Source organism: Convolutriloba macropyga, chromosome 14 (genome assembly GCF_964194025.1).
Source record: "Convolutriloba macropyga chromosome 14, txConMacr16.3, whole genome shotgun sequence".
NCBI classification, from domain to species: Eukaryota; Metazoa; Xenacoelomorpha; order Acoela; family Convolutidae; genus Convolutriloba; species Convolutriloba macropyga.
The window spans coordinates 19,855,845-19,870,143 of NC_134481.1; the positions used below are offsets into that span (position 1 = coordinate 19,855,845).

General features: G+C 33.7%; 1 protein-coding gene across 1 annotated transcript in view; it reads right to left on the reverse strand.

The window, feature by feature from the left end:
• LOC142352877 (uncharacterized) overlaps window positions 1–11,184 on the reverse strand; it is a 36,432-nt gene extending 25,248 nt beyond the window's left edge. Inside the window, exons 1-2 of the mRNA XM_075405033.1 lie at window positions 10,392–11,184; window positions 8,404–8,504 (exon numbers count right to left, since the gene is read on the reverse strand). Of these exons, the coding sequence (XP_075261148.1) occupies window positions 8,404–8,504; window positions 10,392–10,453 (163 nt within the window). The 5' untranslated portion in view covers window positions 10,454–11,184. The remainder of the gene's footprint in view (window positions 1–8,403; window positions 8,505–10,391) is intronic.
• Between the last annotated feature and the right edge of the window lie 3,115 nt (window positions 11,185–14,299).

The following is a 14,299-nucleotide window of genomic DNA, read 5'->3' on the forward strand; positions in this document are numbered from 1 at the left end:
TGAATGATTTGTCTAGATTCATTTATAACTCCTACAAAATAACTAGAACTTTTAATAGGGACAATAAGCCGTTGGACTACAAAAATAAAATAATTAAAGCAAAATTCAAGAAAAAAGTTAAGAAATTTTTTACGAAAACAATTGGTCAGATCCACTAAAACCATTAGCTCATTCTGAAACCTTAATATAATCTCGTTGCATCTTGTTTTTTTGATAACAGTATCGGTCAATCATTATGCCCTGATCTGAATTTCTAGTAAGTAAAAAAAGTTTACATAAAATACTCTTCATTGCGGAAATATTTTGAAAAAAAGTCGCGCCCCATAAAAATCTAGAAAAACTTTTCTTGTTAGGATCCATGACGGGATAAAGATCAATCCAGATGTTACTGCGCAATCTAACAAAACACTCATTTGTTCAAATGGTTGCGAAACAGATCATTTTTTCATAAAAAGTTTTCAGGTTGTCAGAAATAAAATTGCAATTTGTTTAATTATCGAGTTTTAATTTGCAAAAAAACTGGCAGAATAAATATTCCAGAATACTCTCAATGCCAGAGCTTACAGAACAAACTCGTTTGTTAGCTTAAAAAGAATACAGCAGCAGTTTTAAGGTAACTAATCCCAGCAAATTTAAAGTTATTGGGCTAAAAAAGCAAATTTGTTCACGAAAAAAAGTCAAATTTTGACAAATTTATCAAACTTTCTAGCCATAAAATTTGACTCAAAGCATTCACTCGAACCCTTTTCTATCTTTAGGGATAAAATCAATAACACTACAGTAAAAATTTGAACAAAGGTTAGCAAAATTAACGAAAATTATGTCAAAATTAACGAAAATTTGAATAAAAACAGATGAATTACGTCACATATTCACAAAACTTTAAACCTCGATAACTCCCTATAAAAAGCAAAAATTGAAAAAAATTTGTTTATTTCCATATTCTACGCTTGACGGACTTTTTAATGGTACCACTCAAAAATCTCTACGATGATTATATCGATCGGCCAAATTTGACTGAACAAAAAAAACCCATTTGATTATATAGTTCCTCCCCCACTAAAGTGGGTCGGAACAACAATCAAGACTATTTCAGTAAGAATCCGGCAATTATCTTAACCCAGATTGAGGTGCGAGCGCTAGAAATTGCTAAAAATTGTAAGAATTGCGATGAATGCCGTGACAAGATGTGAGATTTGCGGTTTTTAGCGGTGAATGCGGTTAATGCGGTGGAAAAAACATTCACCGCAAAAAATTGCAAACCTTGCAAAAATTCACCGCTAAAATCACTAAATGTCTTTACTTCAGAAAAATTTGCAAAAAAATGTAAGAATTGCGGTGAAGGCAGTGAAAGCGGTGAAAAAAACATTTGCCGCCAAAAATCGCAAATCTTGCAGAAATTCAACGCCAAAATTACCAAATATCTTCACCTCAGAAAAATTTGCAAAAAAGATGTAAGAATATTGGTGAATGCAGTGAAAGTGGTTGAAAAAACATTTGTCGCTAAAAATTACAAGTCTTGCAAAAAATCACCGCTAAAATCACGAAATAACTTTACTTCAGAAAAATTTGCAATAAAAAATTTAAGAATAGCGGTGAATCCGGTGAATGAGGTGAAAAAAAAACTATTCACCGCTAAAAATCGCAAATCTTGCAGAAATTCAACGCCAAAATCACTAAATGTCTTTACTTCAGAGAAATTTGTACTAGAACATGTAAAAAATAGAGGTGAATCCGGTGAATGCGGTGGAAAAAAAACTATTCAACGCTAAAAATTGCAAATCTTGCAGAAATTCACGCCAAAATCACCAAACATCTTCACCTCAGAAAAATTTGCAAAATAACAATTGAAAAAACATTCGTCGCTAAAAATCACAAATCTTGCAAAAATTCACCGCTAAAATCACGAAATGTTTTAACTTCAGAAAAATTTGCAAAAAAAATGTAAGAATAGAGGTGAATCCGGTGAATGCGGTGAAAAAAAACTATTCGCCAATAAAAATCGCAAATCTTGCAGAAATTCAACGCCAAAATCACCAAATATTCACCTCAGAAAAATTTGCAAAAAAATGTGAGAATAAGGGTGAATGCAATGAAAGCGGCTAAAAAAACATTTTCCGCTAAAAATCACAAATCTTGCCAAAATTCACCGTAAAAATCTCGAAATGTCTTTGCATCCAAAAAATTAGCAAAAAAATATATCCCAAATCTTACACATAATAATTGCTAAATTTTCCAAAATGTCTTCACCTTAGACAAAATTTTCAAAAAAAGATGACTCAAGAATAGCTGTGAATGCAGTGGAATATAATTGACCGCTCAAAATATAAATTCATGCAACAATTCACCACTAAACTATTCAAACATCTTCATCTCAGAAAAATTGGGGGAAAAAACATTTGTTTCAATGTCTTTTTGTTGTACATAAGCAAATAACAAAATTCTGAAATTAGTGGATTTTCATTGTGGGAATTTTTTCAAATAGAACAATCAAACTCTGTGAACTTTAATTCTATTTTGCATGGAAAACCTGCGTTTTTAATGATTTTCAGTTCTATGTAAGCGCTTCAAATTATTTTACAATTATTTGATTATAATTGGGTTGCAGGGTTTTTCAAACTCAACAAATTTTATAGTCAAAATTCTTCACAACAGTAAAGTACCAAACACTGAAATTTTTTGGTTCTATCGTGACTAGGAAAAAAGTTGCAGTTTCACTGGCTTTTAGTAGAATACAAACAAACAAAACTATTTTTGAAAATTTTTGAAGGAGAATTAAAATCAGAGTCAGAGTTGCCCTATATCTAGGTTGCATAAAATACTGATAATGTTTGCTTATAGCGTGCTTTGAGAAAATATTGCTATTTCATTGGTTTTTAGCTGAATGAAAACAAATAACGTTATTTTTTTACCGGCTTTTAATTTGATCAAGGTGATTTTCAAATGGAATCAAAATAGTCAGAGTTCCGTTTTATGCATAAAAATCTTTTTGCGGTGAATTTTCGCATCACCGCTTCCTGTTGTTAGCGGTGATTTTTTTTTCATAAGGTATAGTGAATCTGATTTAAATTCAGAAAGATTATACTAAGATGGAAGTGTGAGGTAAATAGGCAAAGTGTCATTGATCCTCTACGAGGGTATTAGACAAATTCTGCCGTTTCGAGAAACAGAGAACTAGAGATTTGGAATGAAAGCTTTGAACTTAAAAACTAACTTTATTTAAGATCTAAAGTCACCAACAAACATTAAACAAATCCCGTTTTAAATGAGCCCCGTAAATCACTTAAGAAAATTTATTCCGTTTTAGCAGAACTTTGTTTTTGTTTAAATTTGCTGTGAATTCTCGTGTCGACCCAAGACTCAAGTCGTGTCAACGCACGCATCCAGTTTGATGCCTCAAGAGAAGGTCTAGAAATCATACTTGAGCAGTCAGAAATTTAGCCTGGAAAATTTTTCTTTACGCATCTCTGGTTCTTAAATACTGTGTTCAAGAGTTTCGTGTTAATGAAATGGAACAGCTTGAGTTTGTATGGGGCATAGAATATTTCGCACATTATCGTAAACAAATTATACCGTGGTGACTAAAAACGGCGCCCTCTTATCAGGTTGAAAGCCAAACAGAGGTAACAAAATTTTTTAAAGCCGAATAATTTGCTGGGATGACCATCTCATCATCAAATGGCAGGATCGGACATGGGATTTGTTGATTAAATTTGAAAAAAAAACAATACGACCCGCAAATTAAACCTCCTATTATGGCGAAGAAACTGTAATAACAAACGTGACACGATAGGAATATTAGGTGTTTCATAACAATCGTCTAAATGGATAGCCTAACAGATTTTTTCATAAGGTTACCAAGCCTTCATATATGAAAACCAATAAGTGCAGAGAAAAATTCACAATTAATCCGGCGCTAAATTCTTGTGCACTTCTTTATTAAAAAATGCTGTTCTGATGGTCCTGATGTTATGCTGCAATTCTGTGCCAGAGCTAATTTCACTTTACCGTTCACAAATTCTACCCACTTACAAACCATTACCCTTTAAATAATTCTAAAGTTACAATCCCTATTACTTTTAACCGCCGTTAGGTTATCATTTGCACCTCAGTTATGAAACCCCCACTCGACTTTTGATCCCAAAAGATTTCATTTGACAAGAAAATTTTCGGTAAAAAACACACGATATCATTGCACACACAAACTTATTTTGAGCTGTTGTCACGTGATACAGGGTTGATTGTGAGAATCTTTGATCAAGTTGCAGTTAAGCATTTTTTTTAAATACTACATAGATTCACTACAGGCGTCCCATGACGAAAGTTGGGGCATTACTCGCCCCTCAGCCACCGCACGCCCCATATCAATAGAGATCTCCTTGCTTAAGCAGTAGTGTAAACTTCATTTACAGCCTTAGTTAAGAAGCGCTAAATTGATATCCCTAAATGTAAATAAAAACCGCTTTCGAAAAGTCAGGAACCAAACGAAGAAATCCAATAGTTTTTAACGTATTTAACGATCAAAATGAGAATAAATTTTAGCTGTAGCGATAGATAGATTCAGAAAATTTCTATACACGACCAAAAGACGATCATGTCATTGATGTCATCAACATACGTCACTATTTATGGTATCTCGAGAAATAATAGAATTAACATGCCTCGCTGCTTTATAAGCAATCAATGCAAAAACCTATGCTGGGAGAAAACGTATGCGGGGAGAATGGTACCGCTATATCAGCTGCCAGCCGCCACCGTTTGCCAGCAAAGACCAGAAAATCTAATACGCAACTCAACAAAAAATCGGTCTGATCCAGTCACACTGATCCGGTCACCGCCTATGAGATGCTTCAAAAGGAACCAAAGCTTCCACAAGTTTAACCAGTTCATTGGTAATTCTTTTTGAAACCAAAGTTGAGTTGAGTCTATTATAAGAAGCTATAAATACAATTCATGTTTAAATATTGCAATACTTAATTTTCTAATGAAATAAATTTTAGGCATAATTACATGCTAAAAGTCGTGGAAATGGGTTGTGTCTTTCCGCAAAAAATAGTGGAGAAACTCATGCTTTTCCTATTGCACGAACAGCATAATTAGGGCTAGTTTTGGACCAACCTTGGACTGTTACAATACGAAAATTAATCGGATTGTAATGTGTCGGCCTTTTTTTAAATTAAATTAGTCTTGAATTAAATTAAATTAAATCTTTTTTATTTTAATTAAAGAACAGAACATTTCAATCAAAACTCAGTAGTGATAGGTAAAATGGGTTTCCTAAGCAGCTCTAAATTAATGTATATAGTTTTTTTACCTGAAAGCTTACGGTCGTTTTGACTTTTAAAAATATATTTTTTCAAATAAATAATGGCTTAGTGAAATTTGCCTATTTTTTTCTTAATTTTGTCAACTTTTAGCTTAAGGTCAGCAAAGAAAGAATGCTTTTTCTTTCTAATGACTTAACATTTAATCTCTATTGTGGTTTTACGCCTTAAGTTTCGGTTTTCTGGCTTTGATACTACTAGATTTCACATCCTTTTTATTTTTAGTTATTGGCCCATTTTTCACGTTTCTAGTTTTTTCACACTATCACGATATTGACAGTTCAAATATCACATTATTGGCGTTCCAATAGGGTATAAAATTTCCTGTACAATAAACCCGTTTCATTGGTTTTTCGCGTAAGAATAGTTGGCCTGATATTCTGATATTAGTAAATAGCTGATGGCTTCCATGACTTTGAAAACAATTGTTTTCCAAAAGAAAAAACACACTTTAACCTCGCAATTTTGTACCTTTTTTTGTCTGTTTGTTTCCTAGTCTCGTTAATTGCAGGCCAAATCTGACATTATTGGTGTCAAGGGAAAGTGTCAAAAGAGATTGGTGTCACAAAATCTATTGTTTTTAAAGGATTCGTCTTTACTGGCTTCGACACGGTTTTTCAAAAAAAAAAAAACTATTTTTGGTTTTTGTCAAACTTGACGTTGCTTTTGCAGACGTACGACATGTTGTGGATAATTGCAGGTCTCAATGGCTTCCGTTGGAAGAATAAACCAACCTATATAATTAATTTTTTGCAAATAATGGCTTTCGTGACTTGACTTTGAAAAAAAAAACGAGTGTTAACTAATTTTGCAATTTTTATTTCTTGCCTGCTTGTTATCTAGTTTAATTAATCGGAGGTCACATATTACATTATCGGTGTTCAAAGAACGTGCAATCGAACATACTTCTAGGGCCAAAGTATGGCTTAACGTCTTCGAAAGCGTTGTCTGGCAAGTTTTAATTGATTTTTTGTTTGTTGTCTAATTATTGTTCTTTTTGTAAACGCACAAATAACTGAATATCAAGAGATTTCAATTCGCTATTATAGAAGATCTGGTAATTGTTAACCTATGGGATGATTTAGTTGATTTCTATTAGTTTTCGTTTCTTTGAAATTAATTGTTTAAAAAAAGCAAATTTTTCAACTTTACTGTTTTTGTTCTTTATTGTCTAATTGTTACCAAGCCTGATTATGAAGGGGTCCCACATCTTTTCTGGTGAATTACAAGTTATTTTGTTTAGTTTAAGTTCTATCTGACGCTATTTTGACTTTGTTATTAAGTTTTTGATGTAATTGATGTTTGTTGTTGTTGTTTTTTGCTGTTTGTCTTGACTCGCTTTCTTAAAAATGGCATATCTCATCCATCTAATAAATTATTTTTTACTCCACTTAGTTATTTGCTTTGGAGGCTATCTTTTCGTCCATACACTATTTTTTTCGAAAAATACTTGAATTTTTGGGTTTTTCTGTTTGTTCCTAATTTGATAGACAATTATGCCAAAATTGTGATAAGCGAGGTCGGAAATTTATGTGCGATCGCACATTACCGAGCCTCCTTATAAGTAGTGTTAGCCTTTGACGGCTTTTTTTGTTTCTGTCGGTTTTCTCTAATGAGTTTTTTTAAATCTCAATCTGATGCAGTCGTTGCTTTTAGTTTTCTTGTATTTATGCATTTTATGTATGTTTGTATGTATTGTTTTAATTTGTTTTATGTTTTAAATTGTTTTGTTCTGGAGAGAGCGTTCTGAGCCAGGTTTTTGTAACCTAGTGCTCTGCTCAATTCTCTTATATTTTTTTTCATGTAATTCCGTTACTGCCTATCGCAAGCTCGGAATGAAAAAAGGAGGAGTGTAAAAATCATATCGTACTGGAAAATCTTAAAAGTCGGTTTTTCAGCTTGACTTAAGATACTTCCGACACTATATCAGCTGATTTATTTCAAAATCCGACAATTCTTTCGTTTTGAAACCAACAAAAACCGACGCTTCTTACGACGTTTTGAAACCGATGAAAATCGACGCTTCGTATGTTTAAAACCGACGAAAACCCCTTTTTTGTACGTTTAAAACCGACGAAAACCGACGCTTCTTACGTTTAAAACCGACGAAAACCGACGCTTCTTACGTTTAAAACCGACAAAAACCTTTTTTTTGTACGTTTAAAATCGACAAAAACCGACGTTTCTTAAGTTTTCAAACCGACAAAAACCGACGCTTCTTACGTTTTGAAACCGACGAAAACCAACGCTTCTTACGTTTTGAAACCGACGAAAACCGACACTTCTTACATTTCGAAACCGACAAAAACGGACGCTTCTTACGTTTAAATACTGCCGAAAACCGATCAAAACGACGAAAAAAGCGTAAGGGCTTTGATCGGTTTTGGCGACGTAAAAGCGACGAAAACCGACGATTTCTTATGTTTGAATCCGACGAAATTCTCAACACGGGTAATGAATAAAAAGTACAAAGCCGGAGTTTTCGATCATGATCGGTTTGTAGTGTGAATTTTTTCGCCGCAGTTCATTTGCATAAATTCTCGTCAATAGTCTTTACAAATGTCTACTGGTGCCGAATTATTGAGAACGTTCTCTAATTTTTATTGCAGGTTTCCACTTTTATATCGCTTATTACATTGCAAAAAAGACTGTTCCTACTTTTACAAATCGCAGCCACTCTTTTTGACAGCAGGTTTATTTCGATAGACCCTTGTAGTGATTACGGCATTTAAAATTCTAACTTGCCCGGAGTATAGTACCATAATATGTCAGTACCGATACAATATAATTCATTAGTGATTCGTAAAATCAGTACTGAAACATAGTATTCGAATTGTTTTCTTCACCTCATTATTCACAGATTAAACTCACAGTCAATTTTTCTAAGATAAAAATAAAATTAGCCTGGGTTTTGTGTTACATTTTTGCTACTGTCCATAAAAATTCATTATATTTTTCGAAAATTTCGAAATGACTAGAATATTATCATAGAAAAAATACATGATTGAAATATTATGAATCAGTACTGATATACGATTTAACCTTGCTCTAGAAGTGATAATTCAGGATGTTGACTAACCAAGATTTGCGTCCCAAGTGAGAGTGCCAAGACCAGCGTTGGATCTGTGTTCATTGTGCACTGCCAGCACCCCACTCTCCAAACTCCCAAACACCAACTCACTGAAACATGTTTAAATCCCTTAACTATTCCAAATATTCTGGATAAATAAGAACTCTTCTGTTTCGCCCCCCCCCCCCCTCCCCCCCCCCCTCCCCTCAGCTTAGTGGGCTTATATCTTTATCCCCAGGCGCGTACATGCTATTTTTGTACATGGTAACGTGCTATATAACAACATATAATTTGTAACGGGGGAGGGCGTAAAAACACTGGGTGGGGGCAAAACAGAATAGATCCGATAAATAATTCAAGTCAAATTCAGTACTGAATCAGAGCGAAACACACTACGCTATCCGTACTGTTCATAGTAGTGTTCAGCTCACAGCTTGCACTGAATTTTCATGTTCAGACTCTTACCCGGACTTTGGTCGCAGTGGGTTTCAGCGCTGTACAATTGATTTTCAATTGTAACCATTACTGTACCAGACAAATAGCAGTATAAATACTTTTGCCAGTCTGCCCAGAGTCGATTAAGAAACATCCCAGTCTGTTTTTTTCTTCGCAGCATCATTTACATTATTGGTTAACACTGCACAGAGTGTCTCAGATCAGACTGTACATACGAAGAACTAACAGACTGTACATAGCAAATTTTGAAAATTTCGAATGACTGATATCATGCATGAAATTTTCAACGTGTCGATACCCGGAGCTGCATTCTAGCTGAACTTCTACGAACTACACTACAATTAACTGACACATCGACTTCCACCGACTTCCGCCGACCTCCGCCGACTTCCGACATCCGCCGACTTCCACCGACCTCCGCCGACTTCCACCGACTTCCGACCTCCGCCGACTTCCACCGACCTCCGCCGACTTCCACCGACTTCCGACCTCCGCCGACTTCCACCGACCTCCGCCGACTTCCACCAACTTCCGACCTCCGCCGACTTCCACCGACCTCCGCCGACTTCCGACCTCCGCTGACCTCCACCGACTTCCGACCTCCGCCGACCTCCACCGACCTCCGCCGTTTCTACCTGATTGATGTGATTGCACCAGTGTATTTATGTTAACCTTTTTCCTGTGTTTGAATAGTAGACTCAATGGTCTTCATATGTTGTGTATTTCAGATTTGATTGAGACTTGTAATTGATATTTGTGTTTGTTGAACTGACTTTGATTTGATTGAATTGTGTATCAAGAAGATGGAACAGGTTGTTATTACGGTTGAGTTACACGAGTCGATTATGAAATGCAGGCAGGAACTTATGTTTGTAGTTGCGGATCCGAAAGAGAAGTCGTGCCATGGAATATATATAGACGCTGAACCCGAATCTGATTCAGACTCTGAGTTTTCCCTGAATCATACCCAGGATGAATGTATATTGTACATCAGCACACAAACTAATAACACTGTTTCTATGGACAAAAATTTAAGAAGGCATATCACAGTGCCAACTAATTTAAGTGATTCTAATATTTGGATTTTATATTTAGGTTGACGCCGCAAGCATAATCCTTATAACTGATAACCGTCTCTATATGAAACAGAATTGTGAAAGACATAACCCCCATCGGATCTAATTACATCAAAATCCCAAACGTTGAAACCCTCGCGAGTATTTTAAGTTTTCATGTTTGCAGTTTGGAGGTGTTTTTTACTTAATTTTAATCAGTTTAACCTCAAATAAGCCCCAAAAAGTATTTTTCAAAATCTTATCGACCAATAATGTTGATAAAACAGTACTAACTTTTTTAGAAACGTTCATCGCTGGGCTCACCCTTTTCGGAACCTATTGACCAAGAGGTCTTTTCCAGACCGTAAAGGCTTATAATGAGACTTTAGCTGGTTATCAAAGATTGTTCCGGTCCGTGCACCCCACCCGCCATATGTTTTTAATATCTTTTCATAAATAATTTCATGGCAGCGCATGGACACCTACCTGAAGAAAAAAGCCGTCACCAGAAATTTAGTCACGAAGAATGAAGTACAGAATAAATCCATGATTCCAGAACGAAATTGGGAAAAGGATAATGACCTTCTGAAGATAAAAACAAATTTAAAGAGAAAGTCTAGACAGCAAAACTGTTAAATTAGTCCGTTTTCTTCTGATCTCAGACAAATAAAAAGTAAATGGGCCTGGTTTATTTTTTATAATTCCACAATATTAGTAGTCTTGTTCCGATATTTGGTTGTTTAAATAAAATATTGATCAAGTTTTTGGGGAAAATGAATAATTTAAAATCCAGATTTATTCGCCTTTACAATGTAAATTTTTACCATTTGTCTAATTCACTCCAGTTAGAGAAATAAGAAGCAACAAACATAAACTCTATTGCTTTAAATAACACAAAAAATTATGTCGGCTTTTTTCGGTGTTTCAATATACCATTATTTGCTCAGTTTTCAAATAAACAATACGAAAATGGAATTAGAACTTCAAGTTGTGTGCTCTAAAATAATTTCAGCCTTGCAACAAGACTCAAAAAAACATCTGAATAGCTCACAATTGTACATAAGAGGTTAGAAGAGGTCTGAAGCTTTCAAAACGGCTCTTTTTGTAGCAAAGACTAAAATTTTTGGTTGCCCGGACTCGAAAAACAGTAGAAAACAGCGAATCAAACATGAAGAATCTCAGTAAATTGAGTTTTTTCTGGTCCAGAACACAGTCAGAAATAAGTAAAAACTTAGCACGAAGCCGAACAATTTTGTCGTGAAGTGACTTTAGTTATCTGTCATCTTAGCTAATAACCTCTCAAAGTAATCAATTAGAATATGGCTGCTGTGTTTATGAGTTTTAATTGATAATTAAGAGGCCTCACCACTCTTGCTTAAAATGTTGAGTGGCTTTATTAAAAACAGCGAAAAAATTGGTTGACTGTTTGAGCAAGTGTTTAGCCAGAGGTTGAAAGATATTTTCTCTGGGTGGTTTTTCAATTATAATACGCAGATAGACACGTAAGATAATGATGTACGCATGGTTTGACAAATGAAACCACAGGGAGTGCTGTTCTGTCCCTTGAAGAAGTTTTGTTAAATTGTTCGAAAAAAAATTAGAAAAGAAACAGATATTTCTGTCAACCTTTGCTAACCTCCATCATTTTTGATACGTAAAACGAGGAGGATCGGCAACATGCTTTATATATTGTTCTGACCCAATTTGAAAATATAAAATCGGTCTCACCCGCATTTTTTAACGTCGTCTTCGTATAACAAGAGAAGATCGAGCAACAGCAATATTCAGATTTCAAACTCGACCTCCTGTCTCAAAAATTGTTTTACAATTGTTTTCAAACACGACGAAACATTCATCAGTGCAATTTCTGCTCACATTTTTTCTTAAAATAACTAAGACTGTACACCTTATCCTTATAAATTTGGATAATCTAACAGAAACACTTATACCAAAAAAATCAGTTCTGTGAACATTGAATTTACACCGGTTTAAAAAATCATCAAATACCAAAATGGAAAAAATAAGTAGTACCGTTCTCTTCAAATAGCACTAGGTTCTAAGATTTTTCCAGTTTCAGATGTCTTCCACCTAACTTAGCAACTTCAGAAAAATGGCTACACAAGAATCCAAATGAATGTGACACAATATAGGCCAAAAATCAAGTTATATAAACAAAAATATATGATAAAAACAACGAAAAAATTCTCGGATTAAACAAAAAGTAGTGTTTCAGATGTTTTGATCAAATAAAATTCATTCATTTTGTGTAAGCAACTTTAGTATTATCAACTTAAAGACTTTTTCAAAATAGATAAAGTCAGAAGACATGCTCAACTAAACTTTAAAATATCGGAGTCGAAAAACAGAACTTGATTTGAAGTCAACTCATTTTTCTCGCATTGAAATTATTTCTTTCTGTAATAAATTTAACTTAATTTCCAATTAATATATATTAGACGGAACTATTTTTTTCCTATTTGAAAGCGATAAAAAACGAAAAAAAATTATCGTATATGAAATAGAAAATTGAGTTCGATTCGGTGGGAAGTCTATATTATGAAAGAATCTATATACAGAAAGAGTCTATATACATCAATTCAATTCAAAATTCACATTGGTCTTTGATAACTTTATCGAGCATTGTGAGGCAGCATATTTACTTTAATTTAAAAACTCGAACAGAAGGAAAATATCAAGCAGAAATTAATTAAACAAAACTTCAAGATATGTGTAAATTTAATGCAATATTCAACTTTGCGGAGAAATAATGAGCAGTCTACAGATTCTACCTTCACAAAATTAAGTAATAATTGGTTTTTATCTAGCGATAAAGTTTACACCTTCTTACAATAAATGAACGATCTCAAAATCATGGGATGAAAGAATATTTTTACCCTTTTTGACATTATTTATACAACTTTCCATTCACACAAAAAATATTTCCATGGCAAAGGCTTCAACGATCAGAGATAGAAAGACACTTAAGCAGCTTTTGCAGAAAATATAACTTCAATTCTTTGAATCCACAGTACACTGCTATTAACAGCAGTTTACTGAAATACTTTATTTGAATCGGTGATCTGAAAGCTGTTCAGACGAAAAAAAAATAATTGCTCAATTTTGGATATTAGTTTGTCGCATAATGAAACCCTTTTCAAAAGTAATGGAAATTAAATTTTGGAATAATGAAAAACTTAATTTATTGTATACAACCTTAGTTCAGCTTATACTCGTTCTTCTGAGCCTCAACATAGTCTTATTGATGGAACAAAACTTAAAGGGTTAGTTGAAATCTTATTCTCATTTTTTTGTTTTTATCTGACATATGGAATTGACTGCTTCACAACTTTGCTTGTTATCATTTGACTGATTTTTTATACATCTGGAATCTTATGATTTTAAATACTCGTAATTTACAGGCACCTATAAACACCATCCTGTTTGAAACAAAACTTGTCATATATTTTTTGAAATTTTAAACTTCGAATTATCCCCCGATATAAATGTCATTACGAATTTATTTTATAAAAGGAGGCTCGTCAATGTGCGTTCGCACATGATGTTCCGACCCGAGCTCATCTACATTTTTGACTTAACTGTCATCCAAATGAAGAGATGATCAAAATATATGTTTGAGTTAAAATAATCTTTACACACCCAAACTCGTAATTGAATTACGTAATGCGATGCCTCATTAAAGCGCTCACGAGATCTGCTATTAAAAAGACTACGATAAAAAAAAACAAAATCAGCAAAAACAAAAATTTCACGGCAAAAACTCAATATCTAAACTTTCTAAACGCAATCAGATAAAACCTTAGCTATACAAAACTACTCTTTCTTAACCACACAGTCGATGGGATTTTTCCTTAATGGGAATAGGTAACAAGTCGACAAAAAGAAACAATGAGGCAAAAAATGAAAAATCAATCAACATTTTTAAAAACTTTTCATAACTTCATACGTCTCAAAAACCCTTGACCTTTAACGAAATAGTTCATGATAAAGTAAAAACAAAGTCATTATGAAACCAATGGGACTTGTATTCGCTTAGAGTAAGCCATAGAGACGAAATAAAAATGTAGAAAAACTAAAAAAAAACACAAATTAATGAAGCCATTAAAATCATTAGCTTTATCTGAATATTGTTTCTCTTATTTCAATTAATTTAATTACTAATTCAACCAAAATTCACTCGGTCCATATTCTGAAATCATTGTGATCTGTTATATTGCGAATATGATAAAAAAAACTTTAATCTAGAAAACAACAACAAAAACTTAAAAACTTTTAAAAAAATTTGAAAACAAATAATATCAGAAACTTCAAGGCTATTTTCTATAAATTGACTTCATTGGGTAACATCATTCATTCAACCTTAAATTAGAAGTTTA